Source organism: Mirounga angustirostris, unplaced genomic scaffold, assembly GCF_029215605.1.
Source record: "Mirounga angustirostris isolate CCGP_5_RB_7025 unplaced genomic scaffold, mMirAng1.0.hap1 SCAF_3, whole genome shotgun sequence".
Classification (NCBI taxonomy): Eukaryota; Metazoa; Chordata; class Mammalia; order Carnivora; family Phocidae; genus Mirounga; species Mirounga angustirostris.
In genome coordinates, this window is record NW_026991711.1 from 186749614 (window position 1) to 186773771 (window position 24158).

At 39.2% G+C, this 24158-nt stretch overlaps 1 protein-coding gene across 1 annotated transcript in view; it reads left to right on the top strand.

The window, feature by feature from the left end:
• The window catches only part of CAB39 (calcium binding protein 39), an 86278-nt gene that overhangs the window by 12921 nt on the left and 49199 nt on the right, over positions 1–24158 (top strand). Inside the window, exon 2 of the mRNA XM_045867770.3 lies at positions 23431–23586. Within this exon, the coding sequence (XP_045723726.1) occupies positions 23473–23586 (114 nt within the window). The 5' untranslated portion in view covers positions 23431–23472. The remainder of the gene's footprint in view (positions 1–23430; positions 23587–24158) is intronic.

Below are 24158 nucleotides of genomic sequence, written 5' to 3' on the forward strand. Positions count from 1 at the left end.
ATAAGAGCTTAGCCTCTTAGCCCTTGAAGCATGCTGTTTTTCAAACATGTCAAAGGCTAAAACACTGGGTAAATGAACAGTGAATTCAGGTAGTGGCTAAATAAAATACAAGTAACAACGGGGATGTTAAATAGAGGTTTTTGTTTTGTTTTGTTTTGTTTTTAGGTGGTAATGCTTATGTTAGGGATGCATTGAGAGGGAGATAAGGCAGTTTCATATACTGCCCATTTGGCCTTTCTGGGAAATATTTTGGCCCAGTATATATCCAGATTCTTAAGATGTTCCTTTTCTGTAAGCCAGGGGAAAATAAAGTGACATATATTTATTTTTCATCCTTACTACAAGTGATCTCCAGTGTCTTTAAAAAAAAAAAATCCAGCTATTTTATTGATTATGGTGATGGCTGCACAATTCTGTGAACTATTGAAAGTGCTGAATTGTATACTTTAAGTAAGTGAATGGTATGGTATGTAAATTATATGTCAATAAAGCTGTGATTTATATTAGCTATTTCAACTGTTGAGTTGAAGAAGAAAATGGGAGTTTGCTTCTCTGAATCATTTGAATTGTGAAAGATGTTTAAACAAATCGGATTCTTCCAACTGATGCTGCACTGATTTTATTGGAAGGCTCTGTTTGATGCAGCATCATAAACCTGAAGAAGGTGTAATTGGTGCTGAGGATATCCTAGTCATCCAAGTGAGAGAGCTGGTAGCCCAGTGGAGTCCTCCTTGAGCAGGGAACTTAGAAGTTTTATGGCTTCAGGTTTATCAAAGTCAGTCTTAAGATCACGTGCTTGGATTTCAGGAGACGCCTTACACCTCATCATTATTTAAAACTCTTGTGTGCACAGGCGCCTGGGTGGCTCAGTCGGTTGGGCGACTGCCTTCGGCTCAGGTCATGATCCTGGAGTCCCGGGATCGAGTCCCGCATCGGGCTCCCTGGTCGGCGGGGAGTCTTGCTTCTCCCTCTGACCCTCCCCCCTCTCATGCTCTCTCTCTCTATCTCATTCTCTCTCAAATAAATAAATAAAATCTTTAAAAAAAAAAAAAAACAAAAAAAACTCTTGTGTGCACACACACACTCTCTCACTGTTGATTTTCCTTTGGTATCCTACCTTGTGAAGACTGTATGAAGATTGCCCTTGTTTTCTAGGGGCATACATGAAATGTGCTTTTTGTAATTTTCAAATACAAGGATCCATAAGTCAGAGTAACATAGCACAGAGGTTGGGGCAGGGGATATGGAGAGGTGGGGGCGGGGAGCTCACATTGAAATATACTGGACTCTTGCAGAAGTTAGATCAGCCTGTTCTCATCCCTTCAGCAACAAGAGCATGGTGGGATGAATCAGGATAATATTTCACCCTGTAGGGGAATTGGCAACTTGTTGACCAGCTGGCCTGGAGCAAAGAGTATTTGGTGCGAAGTGGAGAGTTATAGTTATTCTGTGACATGGGCATATTCCTTTATAAACCCAGTAAATTGTAGATGTCAAATGATTTGAAATACCAAATATTGCCAAGAGAGACTTATTTTCATCACCGCTAATATTTATGTGCAGGTGACTCTGCTAGGCTCTGCTCTAAGTAGAGGGTGCTTTGCCTTTATCAGGGGAAATGAAATAGAAAAGTTGGCTGGTCATAGGGGAGGGAAGATAGCCACAGTTTAGTATTGGTGACCAAAAGCCCTGTTTGCCAGGGAAAGTCCAGGTTTATGCCTCTTGTCCCTACATAATTATTCATCGCATCCCCCTTCATTCCCCAGATTGTCCTGGTTAGGATGATAAATTATGTCATCTAACATTTAGCCGTTGCAAAACTAGCTGTTTCTTGACCCCGTCCCCTCAGTTTTTGATGCTCAGGGCACAAGGCTGGCTGTCAGGTCCTCAAGTAGCTTGATTTTGAGGCACTAATTCTAAAGCCATAGCAGCTACCTGGTCCCTCTGGAACCAAGAGGATTTTTCACTAGATTGCCTTGACTGTTCTCTCTGAATGAGAGCTATGATGTTCTAACTCGAAAATGTTCTGCTTTGCCTCAAGTCAAACACTGAGACTCTGTAAATGTAAACACCCTGTTTTCGCCCAGATTCTCTCTTCCACTCTCCCTCCCCTTCTCAGGAACTACTACAGAAGAAGAGAAGGTGTGGCATTCTAGTTGTTAAATGGTTGTTCTTGGGTGCCATGAAACTTTTCAGGGAGGTGATACACCGCTATTCATACACTTATATTTATGTAATTTTTAAATCTTTATTCTTTCCTTTCCGTATTTCTTGCAAGTTTTAGAGCAACGGTATCCAAAGGAAAAGATCAGGAGTTCCAGGGGCGCTTGGGTGGCTCAGTTGGTTAAGCCACTGCCTTCGGCTCAGGTCATGATCCTGGAGTCCCTGGATGGAGTCCCGCATCGGGCTCCCTGCTCGGCGGGGAGTCTGCTTCTCCCTCTGACCCTCCCCCCCTCATGCTCTCTCTCTCTCATTCTCTCTCTCTCAAATAAATAAATAAAATCTTTAAATAAATAAATAAATTAATTAATTAATTAAATCTTTAAAAAAAAAAAAAAGATCAGGAGTTCCACAAGATCATCTTGAGAGTTCAGTTAAGGATAGCTAGGGAAAAAAATTGCATTTAGTTTGTGTTTCCTTGAATAATCTCAAACTTTATTCTCAATTTGTGAGAATAAACACACACCTGTTTTCACATTGTTGTTTTTTTTTTTATGTTTCTTCCTCCGTCGTTTAATGACACATTTCTGATCTTCAGCTCTAAATGCAGGTACGCAGAGTACATGCAAGCATAAAAGACAGTGCCAGTCTCAGTGTCCACGAGGCAGGGTTTGGCCCTTTCAGAGGTGAAGAGGAGAAATGTCCGAGTCCTGCCTTTGTTGGAGCTGCCTTCTGGGGCGCAGGACTGCAGCAGTGATAGCTTGCAGGTAGCCTCCGTGTTACTTGGAACTCTTGTTTTTTCCAGCAAGGTCGGGATTTAGTGAAAGCTTATCTCGGGAGGAGTCTCACACTGAAAGTGTGGGAAAAGGCAGCAGTGCGCCTGGATCTTCACCAACAGTCGGAATCAGGAACACAAACTCCATTATGACTATCCATGTGCTTCTGCGTTTCTCTGCTTACTCGTTCTGTCTGTGCACACCAGCCTTTTCCACCTGGTAGAAAGCCTGGCCACCTGCATTTCATAAATGTTCTTTCGTGGAGCTTCAGCCCTGCAACAGAAACTTTAAGGGGAGGTCTACCTTCCCCTCTGGGTTACTACGCTAGGGCCAGCGGGAGTGTGGTTCTTACAGGACTGTGGCATCTCCCACTGTAGCTATGTTAATGGTTGGGTGGGGGGAGCAGTTGCCAGAAGGAGGTGGTGCTGGAGGCAAGGTAGAATGACCCTATGACCTTCCCAACTGTGAGGATTGTTGAGGTTCTTCTCCTGTCTGCTTTGTTTAGGTGTCCAAAAATAAGTTCAGATGAACTTCTTGGTTATTTGTCTGCACTGAGGACACATACTCCTTCCTATTCTCATTTTGTCCTTTATCTCTCACTTTGCCCTGAAAAGCGGGCTCCTTTTTAGCTCCTCTGCCCATAGATATCCTCAAGGCAGGACTGGATCACAGAATCCCAAAGGAATTCCACCCCTGACTAAAAGCTACTGCACTGATTGTCATTCTGCAATCCCAGAAATACGCAAGGAGGGATTAGAATGTATGCCACCCAAAGGTGGAATGTTCTGCTTTATTAATCTGCTTTTAGTCCAAAGTACCAGTATTTGATTGGGTGGCATTTTGGTTTCTCATCATTTGTAGTTTGTTAACATTTACCTTGTGCCCTTTGCCTGTCACCCTCCCACGCCACCCTTACCTCAACTTGTATTCTTACTGTTTTTTTCTAATTTCTGAGAAGAGATTGGAATCGAATATAGAAGTTTTAAAAGTACAGCTCAGCCATTTTAATTTACTAATGGTATTTTTTACACTAGTTGAATGAAGTACATTTCGTATAATTGATTAAAAAACGTATTTTTCTCTAAAGGCAGCCATTTAGTCCTTAATGTCTTCAATGCCTCACATATAATAGGAGCTTGAAAAATATGTTGAATAAACTTGGAAATACTTTTATTCATCCTTTCTTACCAGAAAGGAGAATGACAGGGACTAAATAGGCCTTGCACACTGGAGTAGGATCTGCTTGAGAGCCTGTCATGTTACGGAGGAGACCAGGGCCATTGTTAGTTAGCACAGGTAAGAATTATTTGACTCTGAAGAAAAGTGGTAGAAGTACCTTATTGTACTGTCCCTCATACCTGTTGACTGCCTTGATACACTTTACCTCTTTGACTTAATTTAGTAATCTCCCCAGGCAGAATGTCCCCTTAGCAGGGTCACCTATTTTCACCTGAACAGGAGAATTGATCATGAAGTATTTAACAAATTTATCATGGTGGTTAAGACTAAAAGCCACACCCTCATGCTAAAATGAGCTGTTCTTTCATGTTCCTTCTTTCCAGTTGAGGCAAGTGGAAAAAGTTAGGGTTATGTTTCCTCTTTTCTTCCCCCTTATGTCCCCTCCCCCTCCCGACTTCACCCCAAAGAATTACATAAGGAGCGAAGGAAAAATAAGGAAAGGGAAGGAGAATGATCCCCGGGGCAGGGTAAGTACACAAATAAGTGCATGTCTTTGACACTAGCTAGTTGGGGACCACACCTGTGGCTCTGAGTTTTAGTGGCCAGAACAAAGAAGAAAACAAGAACAGTTGTAAGACTGTTCAGGAGATAAAAAAACAAATCAGCCACTTAAGAGAAATGTAATCTTTCCAGGAATTGAGACCCTATAGATCTTTTATTAATATAGGCTCTGAGTCCTTAGTACGTTTCTCTCGATTCTCTACAGTACCTGCAAAAGTAAAGTACCTAAGTTCCAGTTTAAGCTATTTTAGTATAAAAACATAAGGAATAATATTAGGCCAGAGTGCAGTTTAGTTAAATCGTTACTTTTCTGATGTTCTGGAGCTTTGGAAGTGGCCCCCTGTAATTGTTCCTACCACTGAACTTTTTATTAAAATTGGGTACCAGAGAAGCCCAAGGTTCGAGTTTTCTAGCAACCACTCCGCTTTCACAGCCAGCTGAGCTGGCCAGCAGCCCCAGTGTCAGCCTTTGAAAATTAAAGAGCTTAACCAGGACTTGATTTCCAATCTAGATGTATAAGTTGACTTGGAGGCCAGGTCAGTGTTTTCCTCAAAAAAATAGTTCTGTGTTCAAGATACAGACATGTTTAATGTCATAAAGTAGTAGTTTAAACATTCTTGTTAAATTTCTGACACCGAAGTGCAGTATAAAAAACTGATAGGAATGAGGTATTTGGGTTCAAGAAGAGATGGACCCTCGCCTGATTTCCTTGGACCTTAGAGCAAGGTTTAAAAGCCACTGTCAGTTTCATGGCTAATGTTACTTTAGTCTGGAAAAATTTCAAAGCCTGCATCATTAGTCTCCCACTGAACAGGCTCGCCCTCTGCACCCCCCTGCCCACGGGAACACCTATAGAAAGCCCAGTTTTCATTAACATTAACTTCCTGTTCGAACCACTAAGATTCTGACAGGTTGGCAGTATGGTTAGCAATAATCAAGCATTTGGGAAATCAAGTTAAAAACCAAGAAGGTAGGGGCGCCTGGGTGGCTCAGATGGTTAAGCGTCTGCCTTCGGCTCAGGTCATGATCCTAGCTAGGTCCTGGGCTCGAGCCCTGCATTGGGCTTCCTGCTCCGCCAGGAGCCTGCTTCTTCCTCTTCCTCTGCCTGCCGCTCCCCCTGCTTGTGGAGCTCGCTCTTTTGTCAAATAAGTAAAATCTTTAAAAATAAATAAATAAATAAATAAATAAATAAATAAATAAATAAATAAATAAATAAAAACCAAGAAGGTAGATTTTTGAGGCCTGCACAGAAATGATAATCTCCATACGTTTTTTTGCAGATTATAGAGCACTTTCACAAATATTATAGTCACCACATTCACTTGAGTTAGTAGATTCTTCTGCTGAAATAGTAAAGGAAACATGGAATCCCATATTCAAAACTTTTGTAGATGCAATTACTTAAACTTTCAGTGTTAAGTAATTGCATCCGCTGTAGCTCTTTCTGAATATTTTGGGGCTTCTACCCAAACCTTAGCTTTTTGGACTCCCTTGGATATAAGATGTTTTTGTTGTGTATTTTAGATACAGCTTTCAGATTAAAAAGCAAGTTTTCCATTGTGACTGTATTGTGATGTCAACACTCACCTGGAAACCACCACTCCATCAAGTGTGGAATGTTCTTTGGGCAATAAAAGAAGGCATGTGATTATTCTGTAAACAGCCCTTGAGTTTACAGTGAGTTTTTTTTTTTTTTTACCTTCTGCCTTCCTCTTCACTTGATACTTTATTACCTACCAGAGCTTGATAAAATTACAAAATAATTTTTGTTTTCTTATCATAATTCATACTGTTGCATAAAGCTCTCCAGTCAATTGTAAAACATTTTCTGACTCTTACCCAGATTTATCCTGTCTACACAACGCAGCTCAAGAAGCATCTCCTCAGTTGAAGTCTGAGGTCTTCAGCACACAGTGCTGTGTCCGTCCTCTGAACTTGCTCCTCATATCATTTATTTGGGTTTTTTCATACAGGCTCTGGTGGCATGCGTTAGTCGCCATAGATTTCAGTCTTTCTGTGTGTGTGCCTTGTCTCCCCAGTTGTATTCGAAGGCCTGGAACAACTCCTAGTGAGTGTGTACCACAGGATGAGGGGAGGAAAGGATGTGTTGACTCGTTAGGAGATAAATCCTCTTTGAGTAAAATGTTTTACACCATCCTCTAAAAGGCCCTGGAACTGTGTATTCTGTGACTCTAAATACTTCTGCTGGAAAAAGCATATTTACACTAAATACCACTATACGGTGGCCTTTGAGCAGTTTAAAAAGGAAACAAACCTTCAAATCTCCAACTATGGTGCTTCAGCTCAGGCTGGCTTTGTGGCATGTTTGTGCTTTCATGGGCATTTGGCCAGAACAGAAATAGCAATGCTGGACCTTGAAGGAAAGTGATTTTCCAGGTTTATATCTGATCCTCTAGATATAAGTTTGAAGGTTGTAAATTTTCTCTTTAAGATTTTATTTATTTATTTGAGAGAGAGACCGCATGCGTACATATGCCTTGGGGGGAGGGGTGGGCAGAGGGAGAGGGAGAGAGAGAATCCCAAGCAGACTCTTTGCTGAGCATGGATCCCTAACATGGGGCTCACTCCCACGACCCTGGGATCATGACCTGAACCGAAATCAAGAGTTGGATGGTCAACGAACTGAGCCCCAGGAACCCCTGAAGGTTGTAAATTTTCAAAAGGAAATTGTTTTTTCCAAAATACAGTTCTTCATTAGAATAATTAAAAAGAAAAAAAAAATCATTTCGCCACTCTCAGGTGTACCCTTTAAGAGCCACAGCATTTCTTTTACTTTTTCGATCTCTCTTGACACAAAAATAATTTTCTAAAAGGCTTTTTTTTTTTCTTCATATTGGAACTTCGTTTCCAATTTTTTCACTTGTTTACAGTTCCAGTTTTGAATTACACATTCTTTTTAGGGAATTGCCATCTTTTTAAAAGAGCAGGATTGGCTATTTGCTTTTCTTATTTACTAAAACATGGGTAAAACCATGATGTTTGCCCATGATCATATGGACTATGTTTACACAACCCTGCAGCAAAGTGAGCAGTAAATTCAACTAGAAGAAAACTGGATATACGATTTCATGCTTAAAGACCGATGGTTTCACATTTTAAAATGTGGACATTGATTAACCTTTTGTATTATTAAAATATAATATTAATTTGTAAAGAAATAATTGTGAAGTTCACATTTTCTGGACCTAATTCTAAAATGTCACTCTTAATTCCTTAAGACCATCTGTAAGTGAATCAATGTAGACACAATTAAAGATGGCACATCATATTGATAAAAGGCCTTTAACATATTCATGGAATCAGTTAATTATTCATGTATTACAGATGTTTCTCAATAAGGCTTTGTAGTATGTAACTGTAATTTCAAGTCTTAAACCAAGTCATGAAATCTTTTTGGCTTATGATAATTGGAAAAGTTCAACATTGTGAATAAGTTAGCTGGCACTAGTAAAAGAGCTACTCAGATTGATTCTAAGTCTCTTTTACAAACCGCAGGTTCCATCCTATCAGTTGTTTGTGAAATCAGCTTAGCATTTTAAGAGGGAGGAAGGGAACAGGGGACTAGGATAGAATAAAATAGAATAGAGAATATCACTGTAATTTTAGTTGGTAAGGATAAGTACTGTTTGTTGGTACTGTACGTGTATGTATGATACTTATTTTTTATGTATGAATATATGTGTGTCACAAGGTCAGAGAAATCTGTAAACTGTCACTGCTAGTGGTAATGCAGTTAGGTGGCCTGGTGGCCTTGTGGTTGTTTAAATTGCTATACACACAATTCAGATTGATGGCATGCTTTAATTGGAAAGCTTCATTATTTGTACTGTTAACAGGGAGTAAAGGAAGACATGTGTGACTTGCTGATCAGATTCGTAGTTGACAGGAATCTGGTAGGGAAAGCTAATAAGACACTGGATAACAGACGTAAGATCCCAGAAAAAAATTTGAAATGTCCTACCGTATACTGAATTTAAAGTAGAAGCAATTTAATAGGAATAATTGTTCAGTCATGCAGGTATGTCCCAAAATGCAGAAGTAAACAATGGGTGAAGATGTGGCTCCCTATAACATGTGGAGAAGCCTTAGGTCAATTAAACTGCTCAGTAGAAAGCAGCCAAAGCTCTTGATGGAGTCTAAGACTACATTTATGAAATACATGGATGGGTAGTCTTGGCTGGTCAGATCACATATGGAACATATTCAGTTCGAAACACTACACTCTTAAGGACAGTGACAAGCTGGAATGCCTGGAGAATAACCGGGGGGGTCCTCTGAGTCCGCTCCCCCACAGTTCATCTTTACCTGTCACAGAACCCAAACTGGATGAATTATATAGGAATTTGGTTACCAACTATGCTCAGTGTAGTGCAGATTGAAAGTGGATCCATGGCTTTTGCACACTCACAGCTCACAGGCTAGTGTGGTGATGGTAATTTACATAATAACATGTCTGATTAGGCTGCTCATAAAGCTTTGAGTTTCTTCTACACGAATCTCTCACTTTCCTTTTACCCTAGTCCTGGATGCATCATTGCTTAGGACATGAGGAGACATGTCTGCTGCAAAATATTCCTACCTGATGCTCACTGAAATTGCTACCGCGGTTTGATGGCATATTGTCAGTTTACTTCTAATCCTGGTATTTGCCTCTGGCTTGCTTAGATTGGGATAAAGTTTAGGTACGAGAAATTGGTCACATCATGTTGGAATCCATGTCTAAAAGGCATGTCTGTAGATTCATCTTAAAAATCTCAAATCATACACCTATAATTTTGAAAAATGTATCAAGTTTAGTGTTTAACATTGTACTTATTTAGCATGTATTTTTGTGTAGTTATATATAAAGAATGTATTCTGTGCTGCCCCCCTTCCAAATAACTTAAATCAGTTGGTGATTAACTGGAGAAAGGTCATGAATTCATGTTATAGTGGATTTCTTGATTGACTTTCCCACAACTAAGCAGCATTAATGTAAAAGTTGACGTGCTTTGTCAAACTGGATAATGTAGTGAGGTTTGTTAAATTAGATTCTCCTAGAACATTATTTCAGAAAAGGATATTCATTGTTTAATTGTAAATAATGTCTGATACCTGTAGATATGAAATCTTGCATTCATATTCAGCATGCAGTTACAAGCCCAATAGAAAATCTGGAATTCATAAAGAAAAAGGTATAGATAAAGCTATAAGAAAATGATTTGTACATTAAGTTTAAGAAGCTGAAATGCAAATGGCCAAGTAGGACAACATATTTGCAAAAAAATAACAGCCAAAGAGATAATATTGATAATTATACAGTATTCTACAAATCAGTAAGAAGACATACTCCAAACCCAGTAGACTCATGGACAGTAGAGATGTACAATTTTACTAAGGAAATGCAAACGGACAGTAGGCATGAAAATATGTTCATTGTTACCAGTGATCAGCAATTCAAATAAAAAGAATTGCAAGAATGAGAGGGTTAGGGAGAGGAGGAGATCAAGAAAATAGCAGTTCTTAATCTGACAGATTGGCAGAAATCAAAAGGATTTCTAGAGCCTACTGTTGGTTAGCTGGTGCACTGTTGATGGCAGTGGAAATTGGCATAAGCTTTTGGTACAAGTTAAGAATCTTGATGTTCTGACTCTCAGACTGCTGCCTTACCTGAGTCACTCAGAATCTCCTTGGCTTCTTTTACTGTAGTATCTGGCATCCAGAACTGCACAGAACATCGTGTGGTCTTTTTGTGGCCAGAGCAGCCCGCTGGTTGGTCATTCTTTATGAGAAATTGCTCTCTAAGGTGGGCAGGCCAGGGATCATTTCTTCAGGGTTTATAAAGATTAAGAACTGACACTTAATGTTCAGTGACAGTCCTGACTCAGATACATCTGGCTAGTAGAGAGAAGACAAGGGGTTTCTTTATCTTCACTTGTTTTAATGACTTCCAGGGACAACTGGCCTAGTACCTTAATACAAAGTAAAGCTGGGCAGATCCTGCACAGAAGGGAAGGGACATCTGGTCACCCATTAGAGATAAGACCAAAAGCTGTGACCTGAGTATTTCTGCTGAAGAAGTTATAAAACAGCCCATCCTTTGGAGAAATGCTGCAGTGACCCCCTGCTGACTCAGAAAAGAGCTGTGTTGATCCAAAAATTTCAGCTGTGAAGCTTTATTTAAAAGACATTGTTAAAGGTGTATTCTGCATGGAATTATTGATATAAAATACTAAGTTTTGCCAAATTGTGCATACAGAAGGTTGAAACATAAAGACACGGACCTTAATTTTTTAAACTCAGCTTTATCTGTAATATTACTAAGCTGATTTGGAATCTGATATTCATTTAGTCACAACTAGAAGAAAAACATTTTTAGTAGGAGTACTCCCGTTCATGGCTTCTTGCTTTAGTCCTGAGCAGACCACCTTTCTTTTAAACAACAAAAGACATTTGAAAACTGCTCCTGGGACCAATCCTCTACTGGGGTAGAGAGGAAATATATATGTAAAGAGCACACTTTTTTCTGCAGAGGTGAAGTACCTGTGTGTGTGTGTGTGTGTGTGTGTATTGAAGTCATGGAGCTCTGATCCATGATACATTCTTAACTCCTAAGAGTTACTTAGCTGTGTGTTCAGTTTAGTTAAAATACTTCCAACTCTTGTCTTTAAAGTGAATTGTAGAACTGTTTGAGTGGGTGTTTATATATGCCCCACCTTGCTCCAGAAGGATTTAAAGTAGCTTGAAATATTCTCTTGTACCTAATTATCATAACTTTAGTCTTGAAAGTCCATAATGACTGCATGGCACACTGAAATTACCACAGTAAAACTTGACACTAGTAATATGGTTATCTGAAATAACTGAAAGTTAACATGAGGTTCCTGTTTGTAAAATCAACACACAGCTTTTTTTTTTACATGAGCTGGTACTTTAAAACAAGTTCTTGTAAAATTACTTTTGTCTATAAATCAGCTACTAAAGCAAAGCCCTCTCCTGTAAGCATGTATCTCTGGCTTTGTTGCTCAAATATAGAATGAACTTCATTATTAGAGAATATTTCATAAGCATTCATAATTTGACATTCCCAGGTTTAGTGTAAGTAAAATAAACTCTCAAGGATTAATAGAAAGCCAGTTTTAGAAGAACACAAAAGTGAAATTATTTCTAAACATCATTTTTACTAAGCCTGTTTCATTAAGTACTCATTCTGTAATTCACTTAAAACAAAAGGATGGAGAAGCTCATGGTCATTCAGACCTCTGTGTGTGTTTGGGAGTCTTACTTGAAACTGGAAAGGAGTATACAGTTTTCATAGCCTAGCTCTCTATGCAGTGCATTTCTGATGTTTAATAGAAAAGGAACTTCGGTTTTCAGTAATGAGCAGTAAGAATTCTTTCTAAAGTGTATGAAACAGAAGTACGGGCCAATTTTTGTTTTGTGTTTTTTGGGGATAGGGGACATTCAGGGATATTCTTTTCATATTTATTTAACTCAGTAATCTTAGAAATTGCCTTTCACCTATTTGATCAGAATTTTAAAAATCAATATTTTTTAAAAAGTCACTTGGTGAACATTTATTTCTGGTAACTCTGATAATTTAATACTGTTACGTTGTATGTTTTGTTACATACTTGATCTGTATGTAAAATGAAAAGATAAATGGAAAGAGAATTTGGAGTCAAGAGACTTGCCTTGAATCCTGATATCCACACTCATTATGGGACCTCAGGGCCAGCCATTTCTGTGAATCTGAAGATGTATAGGAAGTATTTACCATAGGAGTTCGAGAGGGTGGGAAGAGATAGTTTCATAGATAGAAAGTGTTTGTAGTAAGAATACAGAAACACTAGTCTGAAGGAATATATTCACTCCTGTGTTGATTGCAACATTATTTACAATAACCAAATTATGGAAGCAGCCCAAGTGTCCATCGATAGATGAATGGATAAAGAAAATGTGGTATCTATGTACAATGGAATATTATTCAGCCATAAAAAGAATGAAATCCTGCCATTTGCAACAACATGGATGGAACTAGAGAGTATAATGCTAAGTGAAATAAGCCAGTCAGAGAAAGACAAATACCATATGATTTCATTCATATGTGGAATTTAAGAAACAAAACAAATGAACAAAGAAAAAACAGACTCTTAACTATAGAGAACCAGCAGATGGTTACCAGAGGGGAGGTGGGTGGGTGGGGGGAGGATGGGGGAAATAGGTGAAGGGGATTAAGAGGACACTTATCTTGATAAATACACGGAACCGTTGAATCGCTGGGTTGGACACCTGAGACTACCATAACATTGCATGTTAACTAAACTCAAAAAAAAAAAAGCCTGGAGACATTGGATTAGAGAATATACATCACAGTATAACGCACAAGTGATCAATACTGTTAAGTTCATTCTGATTTAACATTAATAAAAGCAGTCCATGCAAAAAAAGTTGTGAAGATCCAAAAGAGGATAGTTCTACAAATTGTGCCTCAGTCTTAGGAACCCAGCAGTATTCCATGTTGGTTAACTACCTGAATCCATCGCACTTTAATCAGAATTTTGCCATGTTCATGTTCTTGGCACAAACAGCATACACATGGACAAATTAGAGTTGCTCAGCAAGTAGGGGTCCAGCTTTGTGCATAGCAACAGGTAAATTATAGGTGCTTTCCTAAGATTTCCTGCTCACTTCACCTACAAAACCATTTACGTGGTGGCCCCTAGCCCCTTACTGGCTGGGTTTCAAATTAAAACTTTCTAGTTAACTCCTGTTTGTTTATATATCAGTCATTTCTGTGGCCTTCTTTGTTTTGGGTTTGAGAAGTGTTTTTCAGTGCCCGTCAATAAATGTATTTGGAGTCTTGTACAAAGCGTATAACATTATGGCTAATACTCAGTTTTGCCCCCACAGGGCTTCCTGGGTCGTTGGGAGTGATACATATGTAAATAACAATAGCACAGCATCATCAAGGTTTTAAAAGCTTAGGAGTGTGAGGAGGGAGGGGACTTGCACTGTGTGGTCTTCCTGGAGGGGCTGACCTATAGATATGGGGTGGGGATGGGCCGGGTTTTGGACAAGTAGAGAAGGGTCCTCCCAAGGAGGGGCTACCCATGGTGGTATTGCTGTGGTTTTCCAAGAATTATTTCTAGGAGGGGCACTGTTGAAGGACTTGCCCGTGTACTTATTCCTCTGTAGATGTTCTTCCTCTTCCTGTCTGCTGTAAACAGAAAAGTTAGTTTATGGAACTGCAGTGGACAAAATGAACACACACCGTGTAGTTCGGAACAGTGAAGTAGGAGAGCTATGAGGCTCTGTAGAGGAGAATGGGTTGTTTTTATGTCAGAAACAGGTATTAAGGTAGTCTTTGTAGTTACCCATAAATTTAACTTTGGACATTTTGGCAAATAAGGGGACAAAGCAAAGTGCAGTAGACATACCAATTAAAAGAAATATACCAACTCTTCAGAATAGGAACTTTTCCTTATTACTAATTTTTTTTAATTATGAAAATGTTCAAGCATATACAAATAGACTCTAGTATAATTAATTTCCAACTTCAGCAGTTAATAATTTGCTAGCCTTGTTTCATCTGTTCCCCCCACCCCACCTTACTCTGAGGGGCACTGGAATATTTTAAAGCAAATCCCAAATTACTTGTACTTTGGTATGTATGTCTAATTAAGGGTATTTTTTTCTTACCTACTATAGTCCGTTATAATACCTGACAGAATTAACAGATTCCTTGATTATCTGTCCAATGTATAATTTTTCTGATTGCCAACATATCTTTTTGACAGTTGGTTTATTTGAATTGAATTAGTCTCTTACTTAATATTCTGTGCTCCCCACCCCACCCTGCCTTGTGCTCTTTAATCTGTTGGAGAAACCCAGTTATTTGACTTGTCCCTTGTTCAGGGCTTGACTTACTGCTTCCTAGTGATGTTGTTTAAATTGTTCTTTATCCCCGTTTTCCTATACACTGGTGGCTTTAGAAACTTAATTAGATTCAGAGTTTTTGTTTTAACAGTGGGAGAAAGGAGATCAAATACTTATAGATGGAGCTTTGTATTTCCTATTGCATTATATCATGAGACAGATTGATGTCTGGTTGTCCTATTTTTAGCAATAGATCAGTGTCTTCCAAGTTGTCAGCTCCAGTGTATCCACTGTGAAGTTCTCCATCACCCTTTCTCCTAGGATTTTAATGATCACCATTGATGATTGTTGCCTAGATCCTAGATTCATCAGGGATTACACAATGGTAATTTTCTGTTTTTCTTCCTGTGTTTACTAGCTATGTGAACTTTTCCTTGTCACCTATTTGGTTACCCTCAAATACAGGCTATACAGAAAAGACAAGATAAATGTGCTGTTCCCTTCCTTTATTTACCAGTTTTGGGGGTATTGAGGTGTTGCTCTCAAAAACTCCAAAGTGGCTGATGAAATTTTTTAGTACTATAATTTTCATGGATTTTAATGTTTTACTTATATTAACTATATTAAGTATTCTTATTAAATATGTAATAATTTATATATTATATATATGCAAATATTTAATTTGTGTGTCAGTTCATTGTGGTCCTTTTTCTTTTTTATGTCCAAACTGTATCATCTTAGGCCTGTGGGAGCCTTTCAGATTGATCCCTGTGTCTTTTTTTTGTCATGAACCCATTCATCTTTGCTTCCTGAAGTAATTAACATGTCCCAGGCTCATCTTGTTTGTGTATTTCCTGCTCCTTCATGGAGACCTGGTTCCTCTTAAGAGGAATGATCATGTATTAATTTTTAAAAATAGTACTTTTATCAAAAAACAGTATTACATGCATATTGTAAATACTTAACCTTTAAAATTTAGTATACAGCTCATATTCTCACTACCTGTTACTAATCCTTGATATTTCTTTCTCTTAGCATATGTATCTGCACGTATAGATCACACATGGGATTACTTTATACACACACAGAGTATGTATATGTATTTGCACTTTTGAATCTATAAAGTGTTTTCAGTTAAGAGGAATTACGGGCATTTTTTCGTGTCAGTGGAAGTCTTCAGAAGCATTTATTTTAGATGACTTTACAGTGTTCAGTTATATTTGTGGAAGATTTTTGTTGTTTTCCCCATTTTCCACTTTTGAAAATAATTCTGCCATCATGGCACATAAATCTTTTTAAAAAAATTTTTATTGTTATGTTAATCACCATACATTACATCATTAGTTTTTGATGTAGTGTTCCATGATTCATTGTTTGTGCATAACACCCAGTGCTCCATGCAGAACGTGCCCTCCCCAATACCCATCACCAGATGGCACATAAATCTTAAAGAAGCAGGTTAAAGAAGCAGAGAGAAACATTTTTAAGCCTACTGATATGTAATGAACATATTCATTATAATATGAAAGATACTGGATAACCTGATAGTGCATAGTTGTTTGAAGTCCCAGCTCTTCCACTTTACTAACTAGGTTCATGATATTTGAACAAATTATCCAGTATTTTTGAGCCTTAGTTTACTCATCTATAGAACAGGAAAAAATAAAACTTCTCTTAGGAATGAAGGATCAAAAGAGTTCTACTCTTTCCTTGAGGATCAAAAGAAATAGTTCATTCATTCATTCAAATATTCTGCAAGTATGTACCAAGCACTCTTCCAGTTTCTGGGTCAACAATGAATGTGCGAAACCAGTGAGGTCCTTGTTTTCATAGGACGTTTTTAACAGAAAGGAGCAGATAAACATATGTCGGTTTATGGTGATAAGTACTAGGAGAGCAATGAAGAAGATAAGGAGATGAGAGCAGGGGAGAGGTGCTATTTTGGAAACAGTGGTCTGGGAAGGCCCTATTGATAGGGTGTCATTTGAGTAGAAGTGTGAGTAAAATGAGGGAGAGAGCCATGGTGATTTGAGCTAAGAGCTCTCCATAAACAGTATGGGGAATGTACTTAGGCCTGGCCCAGAAATTCAAGCGCTCAAGTCTAGAGTGTAAGAGATGAGAACAGAGAGGAGTGGATCACAAGGAGCCTTACGTGCCTCGGTCAGGAGTTTGGATTTTATCCTGAATGAAATGGGAAGTCATTAGGAAAGGTATTGAACAGAGAAGTGAACAGTGCTTTGTAATCTCTGATGTGTCCTATGAGAGATCTTATTTTAAATAGTTACTGTTACCACTACTACAGCCCTCTGGTTTACCATCTAGGCTATACAAGTGTCAGTTTGACTCCTGCATGGTGTCCAGTGTTGAACATCCTGGGCCCCTGGGAATCTAGTCAAGGTATATTAATTGCAAAAGACACTCTAAAGTCTTGTATCTCTTGGGCCCTTACTTTTGGTTTTGACATAGTTAATGATGAGCATGTATTTGGTGGCTTTGGTAATTAACCAAAGGTTCAATTGCTTCTTCAAGCTATTGATGGTTTATTTTAATGGAGCTAAGTCATTGCATCTTATTTACAGCTAAGAAGGGCATGTATCCTGTCCATCCAAAAGCTGAATCAAAACTTCTGAGATGCAGGTTTAAAAAGAAAAACACGATCAGGGCGCCTGGGTGGCTCAGTCATTAAGCGTCTGCCTTCGGCTCAGGTCATGGTCCCGGGGTCCTGGGATCGAGCCCCACATTGGGCTCCCTGCTCAGCGGGGAGCCTGCTTCTCCCTCTCCCACTCCCCCTGCTTGTGTTCCCTCTCTCACTGTGTATCTCTCTGTCAAATAAATAAATAAAATCTTTAAAAGAAAAAAGAAAAACAAGATCACTCATTTTATATTGCTATCCAGTCTGAGGGTAGTCTTTTTTTACCCAATTTTCATTGTGGAAATAGTCACAAATCAGATTTTAGAAGAAAAAAAAAAAAGCCTGTGTAATTATCCCTTATTACTATTTATTCATATTTGACCATATTCAGATGCTGCACTAAGCATATTTAAACACATGTAATTTAATTCTTATGCTAAGTTGTGAGGTAGCTATTTTTCTCCTTTTAGAGATGAGGAAAAGGGGCTTAGAAAAGTCTTAAGTAGGGGTGCCCAGGTGGCTCAGTTGGTTGAGCAACTGCCTTCAGCTCTGGTCATGATCCCGCAGTCCTGGGATCGAGTTCCGCATCAGGCTCCCTGCTCGGCAGGGAGTCTGCTTCTCCCTCTCACCCTACCCCCTCTTGTACTCTTTCTCTCTCTCTCTCTGTCTCAAATAAATAAAATCAAATCTTAAAAAAAGAAGAAGAAGAAGAAGAAGAAAAGTCCAAGTAAGCTAAGGCATGGTGAAATCAGGATTTGAACCCAGGTTGTCTTTAAAGCTGTGTAATTAACCACTGTGCTTTATATAATTGGCCTGCACAACTGTATGGATAGTCTAGCACCTAGCACAAAATCTGGCATGTTGTAGATATTCAGTATTTATTTGAATTAAGGAAATCAGCCCTAGAAGCAGGAGGCCTCAGAGCCAGCTATCTAAAAATGGGTTCAGGTGTGTACTACATTTCACACTTTCCATGACTGCTTATTTAAGTACTTTAATAGTCTTTGTGTGTAACAATCTTATTATTGTATGTGGGGTTTTTTGTTTGTTTGCAGTTTTTGCTTTGACCACCAAGTTTATGAGTCAGATCTAATAGTTAAGTTAGTGTAGAGTCCTATGAACTCAACTGTCTAAGAATGTGTTGTCATTCAACACTTTTCCTTATTGTCTCTACACACTTAACACCTACATCCATGCACACCAAAGTGTTGTCTTCCTTAGAGCAGGCACCCTTCATGTTTGTGGCATATAGTAAGTGCATAGTCAGTTTGTGGATGGTTGAATGTCCTAATGAGTCGTTTATAGACCATTTGACTATTTTTCAGTATTTGTCAGTACATAGGTGAATAGAATTAGTTACAGTTAGGAGGAGGCGGTTGCACAAGCCAGAAGCAGTCAGATTGCCTAAGAAGGGCAGTGCCTAGCAGTGCTCACTCTAATGATGTTATTAGACTTTTATTTTCCCGTGGGTGTTCTGTATGTTCTCCAGCACTTTTTGGGGTGGAGCTTTGTGCTCTTAGGAGTATTCACATAACAAAGCAGTAATTTGCAGTTTTTGTTCTTTGTAAGATATTAAGTGACCATTTCTAGTATCATCTGGTCTCCATCTGTTTTGAAGAAGAGAGTAGACTCCCAGTACAAAAGACCACAGTTACAGAGCAAGTAATGAAAAGGAGAATGTATACCAAACTGTTAATACCTGTTGTCTCTATAGGCTTTGCTGGTGACTTTCACTGTCTACCTTGTGTCGTCCTTCAGTGTTTGAATTTTGCATAATAATGTCACCATTTCTTAAAAACTAGAAGTTTAACTCTTAGTGATGGACATAGGTGCAGAAGTAGATAGAAGGACTTTCATTATTCTGATCCCCAGCCCAACTCCCCCCCCTCTCACCCCCAAGGATATAGAAGCTTGCTGAAGGCTTTGCATATGTGAACAACAGCACAAAAAGTGTTTTTGGTTTTTTGGGTTTCTTGGTGATTTCAGTAGTCCCAATCCTTATGTGAACCAAATTTCCCAAAATATCCCCTAAGGGTGATATTGGCCCCATTTACAACCACTGCCCTATGTGGAGGATAGTGAAGGTCTACATTTGGTGTCTGTAGCATAGAGAGATTGAGAAGATAGAATTGACTGAAATTGTGAACTGATTATGTATGGAAGAGCTAACAAGTAGAAATTGTCTGGTATGATGACTGGGGTTTGTGACTGGATGAACAATGGATTCATTCACTGTGAAGGGGAACTTAAAAAAAGAAGTAGGACTTGGGATGAGGTTTGAGTTGCCTGGAGGACATTTACAGAGAGCAGTAGTTGGAAGTGTAGGCTGATTGGTTGGGGCAGGAGATAGATTTCAGATTATTAAAACCATGGGTAGGGGTGCCTGGGTGGCTCAGTAGGTCAAGCATCTCACTCTTGGTTTCAGCTCAGGTCATGATCTCACGGTTGTGGGATTAAGCCCCACATTGGGCTCAGCACTCAGCGCAGAGTCTGCTTCGGCTTCTCTCTCTCCCTCTCCCTCCCGCTTGTGCTCTCACTCTCTCAAATAAATAAATCAATAAAATCTTTTAAAAAAAGAAAGAAAGAAACCAACCATGGGTGGATGAGATCAATTGGAATATAGAGTAAGAACACAGCCAAGGGTGGAACCCGGAAGGACATCAATGTTGAAGTAAAGATGAGTCATTGAATTAAATGCAGAAAGGAAGGGCATTTGGAGAGAAAGGGAAACAGCTAAGGGAGAGCAATGCACGGAAGCTAAGGGGTGTGCAGTGCTCAGTATTCACGCAGATTCCTTTCATGCAGCTTTAGCATGAAGTTCCATAAATGTTGGTTTTAATATGAAACTAGTATATTTAATTATTCTTCGCCCAGTCCCTCAAATTTTCAGGTTAAATTTCCTGTCTAAGGCTTCTTTATCTTTGGGATTCAAGCATCCAGCACGGTTCACCATCAGGAGCAAGCTTACCTCCAGTTTGAGAATTGTAGGTATGGGTTTCTACAGCCCTCTAGAATCCTAACAGTGGCTGGTTTTCTCCCAATTGCATTAATAATTTTGGCTCAGGCCAAAGAGTCCTGCTGAGGTATATTATGAACCAAAAAAAAAAATTTTTGAAGGGATGGAGGAAATTGGTTGTATTTGAAAGCTAAATGGATTTTTCAATTATATATTTTTGTCCATTTCTTTTTTTTTTTTAAGTGTAACTTTTTTTTTTTTTTAAGATTTTATTTATTTATTTGACAGAGAGAGAGATAGCGAGAGCAGGAACACAAGCAGGGGGAGTGGGAGAGGGAGAAGCAGGCTTCCTGCGGAGCAGGGAGCCCGATGTGGGACTCGATCCCAGGACCCTGGGATCATGACCTGAGCCGAAGGCAGACGCTTAACGACTGAGCCACCCAGAAGCCCTATTTTTGTCCATTTCTTTCATGAACTCCAGTTATGTCCAAAACATAGTTCAGGCAGTTTTAAAACAGTATTAAGAAATAGTCTGAACATACAGAAAAATTGAGTAACAATGAAAACCCGTATGCCCACCACCTAGATTTAAAAATTAAGATTTTTACCATATTTGCAAACATGGTACTCTGGCTTAGAAGTAGTTGGCATATTCTGGGAACAGAAAGGACATCAGTGTGGCTGGACCTCTGTGATAAAGGTCGGGGCAGTGGGCCATGACTTGGAAATGGGTAAAGCCTGGGAGGGCCATGGTCAGAACTTGGATTTTATTATAAGGGCAGTGCAGAATTATTGAAGGGCCTTCATCAGTGGGCTCTTGTAACTAATCCCTAAAACTCTCTCAAGTACTTGTCATGAAATACTGCTGATGGTAAAGAAGGAAAGCGTTCCTTCCCCTGCGGGAAAGGCAAGCAGGTCGTTATGGTGAAAGGTGTTTTTTAACCATCTTAATCCTTGTTTACCATTGCTGCTTCAGCCCGGGTATCTCCATACTCTTGGGATTGTCAGTTCCAAAACCGTTTCACATGGTTCAAGGATCTTGCTGAGGCGTGTCCACTTCTTGTTTTGAGTGCTCGTTACTAACTGTATTTCCTCAAAGTACAGTCTTACTAGTTTTTATGTTCTGCAAAATTTTGGCCGCATAGTATACTAATTACAAGGAATGATTGTGTCATGCTTCCTCTTTCCCTCACAGAAATACTTTATATGGGTTCTCTTCGGCAGCTGTACTCTTTCTACTCTGACGAGAATTTGGTTTATGGTAGAACCTTTTAAAACCCCCTTTGCCCTGGAAAGTCACTTCTTCCACCATTGAGCCAGAACTGACAGTATCTCTGTTGCATAGTACCATAGCACTTCCTGCAAAATACCATTAAACATACCCACCCTCCACCCAGCATTGACTTGTAGCATCATTGCTATCATTTGCAGAGTACAAATAGGAAAGATTGTATTTTCAGGGGATTTACTGTGATTGTGAATTCACTGTGTTTATGGAAAAGCAACCTGCATTACCCCCCTCAAAAAAAAAAAAAAAAAAAAAAAGTAATGGGAAAGAATGATCCAGGATTTGTGGAGGTCTGTGTCTATGAACATAACTTGTGTACCTAGCCAGGTAATCTGATAATGTAACAGCCACTTGGGATAACTCAGCTATAATTGATCTAAACTTCTTGTCATAGACAAGATATTTAGATGTAATTTTATGCATTTTTGGATTTTTGAGAACCTGTGTTTGAGGACATTTCTCTTTGGTCCTGTGATTAAGCAGATTTACAAGCTGATAGGAAGATGGTGAGCTATCTAGGTGATATTTGGGTGTAAAGATTGGTCAGAACAGATCATATCAAAACATGTCAAGAAATAACACACTTGCTCATGATTTAATTGAAGGCTTAATGTTAGTGTTAATTTGCATGCTCTTTCCCCTTGAGTGTGTCTTTATAAACAGATATGCAGGTCACTGTATCTCAAATTTTAGAGAAAAAGCATTCAAATACTTTATTCAAGTGAAGTCTTAGGCAAAGTTCAAAAGAAGTGTTAATGATGCTGTCTGTGCATTGGAGATATTTTATGTTGACATGGGGAAAAAAACTTTGGCGGAGGTGGGCAGTGGGCCTCAGGGACAGTTAAATACGGGAGTTTGGAACTCACAGTTTGAAAACCACGGACCTAAGTGATCTGAAAGGCTCTTCTCAAAAATGTTATCTTTTGGTATCTTATATGAGGTTGTTTAATGTCTATGAACATAACTTCTTTCAGTTTATTTAGTAAAAGTAATTATAAGATCTGACACGTTCCCAAGTTACTTCCATTGTTTGTCTTGTTAGTAACTTTGTTTTTTCATGGTGACTTCTTGGAATAGTTGATGTCCTCCTTTTACATGATGTAATATTGTGGTTTATGTGGTTGAAATATTGTTTTCGGCTACCCACAAAAAATTAAGAACTTCCAGAAGTTCATTATCCCTAGGCTTTTATCCAGTGAGTTCCTTCATAGGAGATAGTCTTATCCAGGCAAAAAGAGTACACATTGAAACTGTCACTTAAGGGACTTGAGGATCTGCTGGGAGATTTGCCCAAGGCTCGGTCCCAGAGTCTCTCCAACTCTGAGACCCTAACTGACTGAAGAGAAGGAGGTGTGTGTCCAACTGGGTGCTTGGGAGGAAACGGTGTAAACACCGGCCAACATGCATCTGGAGAGACCTAGAGAGTGAGCCTGTTGCCAGTGCTGTTTGGCTGAGCTCCTTACCTAGCTTTTTGCCTCAGTTTCCTCAACTGCCAAATAGAGATATCTATTAATTAAAGGTGTAGTGCAATGATTAAGGACACTTTGGATCAAGACAGACCTGAGCTGGTTTTATCGCTTACTACCTTGAGTCAGTTTCTTGACCTCATTAAAGTTCACTTGTAAATGGGAGTAATAATGTCCCTCAGGGAACTCTTTAAAAAGATCCCATAAGATGATGAATTAAAGTACTTAGTGTGGGGCCTGGCAGTACTATTTGCCCTGCTCATCAGCACCAGCATGTTCCTCCTCAAATGGGTGGTTAGGAGAGCAGGTGATAAGGTATTTTTGAAAAGTACGAAGTGTTCCGTAATTCTAAGATATCTCTGCATTATCATTTCCCTTGTATATTTGTGGGTTTCCCAGTTCCTGCTCATTTTGAAAGTCTTGTTATAAAACGACTTTCTCAAACACTGATTTTCTTCCCACATTAGGATTCAAAAAGTATGTCTTCTGTTGACCCCACTTTTTCTCACTTGTGCCTTGTGCTGTGTCCGCAGGTAAAGCAGGCAGAGCTCAGCGAGGTGTCTGTCGCTGCCGCCATGCCGTTCCCATTCGGGAAGTCGCACAAATCTCCAGCAGACATTGTGAAGAACCTGAAGGAGAGCATGGCCGTTCTGGAAAAGCAAGACATTTCTGACAAAAAAGCAGAAAAGGTATGTATTTGGCTTTATTTTATATTTTCAGTCTTTTGTTTAGGAGCAAAAGTAAGACGGATTATGAGGTGATTTTAAAAGATCAATAAATCCCAGTTTGGGGTTTTTAAAATAGAGTCCTAAAGTGCCATTTGCTGCTGCTTAAACACCACGTGCTTTCTTCTGTACTGCCATCTAACAGATCAATTTCTAACTTCTTTCTCAGTTTTTCATTTCAGGTTTTCAAGTTTGTTTAAATTTGGGGCGGGGAGTTATTTTGTTTTGTTTTGTTTTGTTTTGTTTCGTTTTCATTGTTGAAGTGGTTTATTTGATTCCTGAAATCACTGTTTCCACTGGTAGTCTTCTTGGAGAGGCGCCTCTCCCAGTTTCCTTTCCTCCTTTCCTTATTCCCTTTATCCATGATGAGTATCTTCCTCTACCCAGTCTCCATAGTCTAAAACTTGGCTTTCACCCCAGTCTGTCTCCTTCTTCTTTAAGATGTGATCTTTCACGAGATAGTATCAACCCCTACTTCCTAAGGGATTTGTGAATTGATTCTGACTTCCATTTCCAGTTGATGAAGACCCTCATGA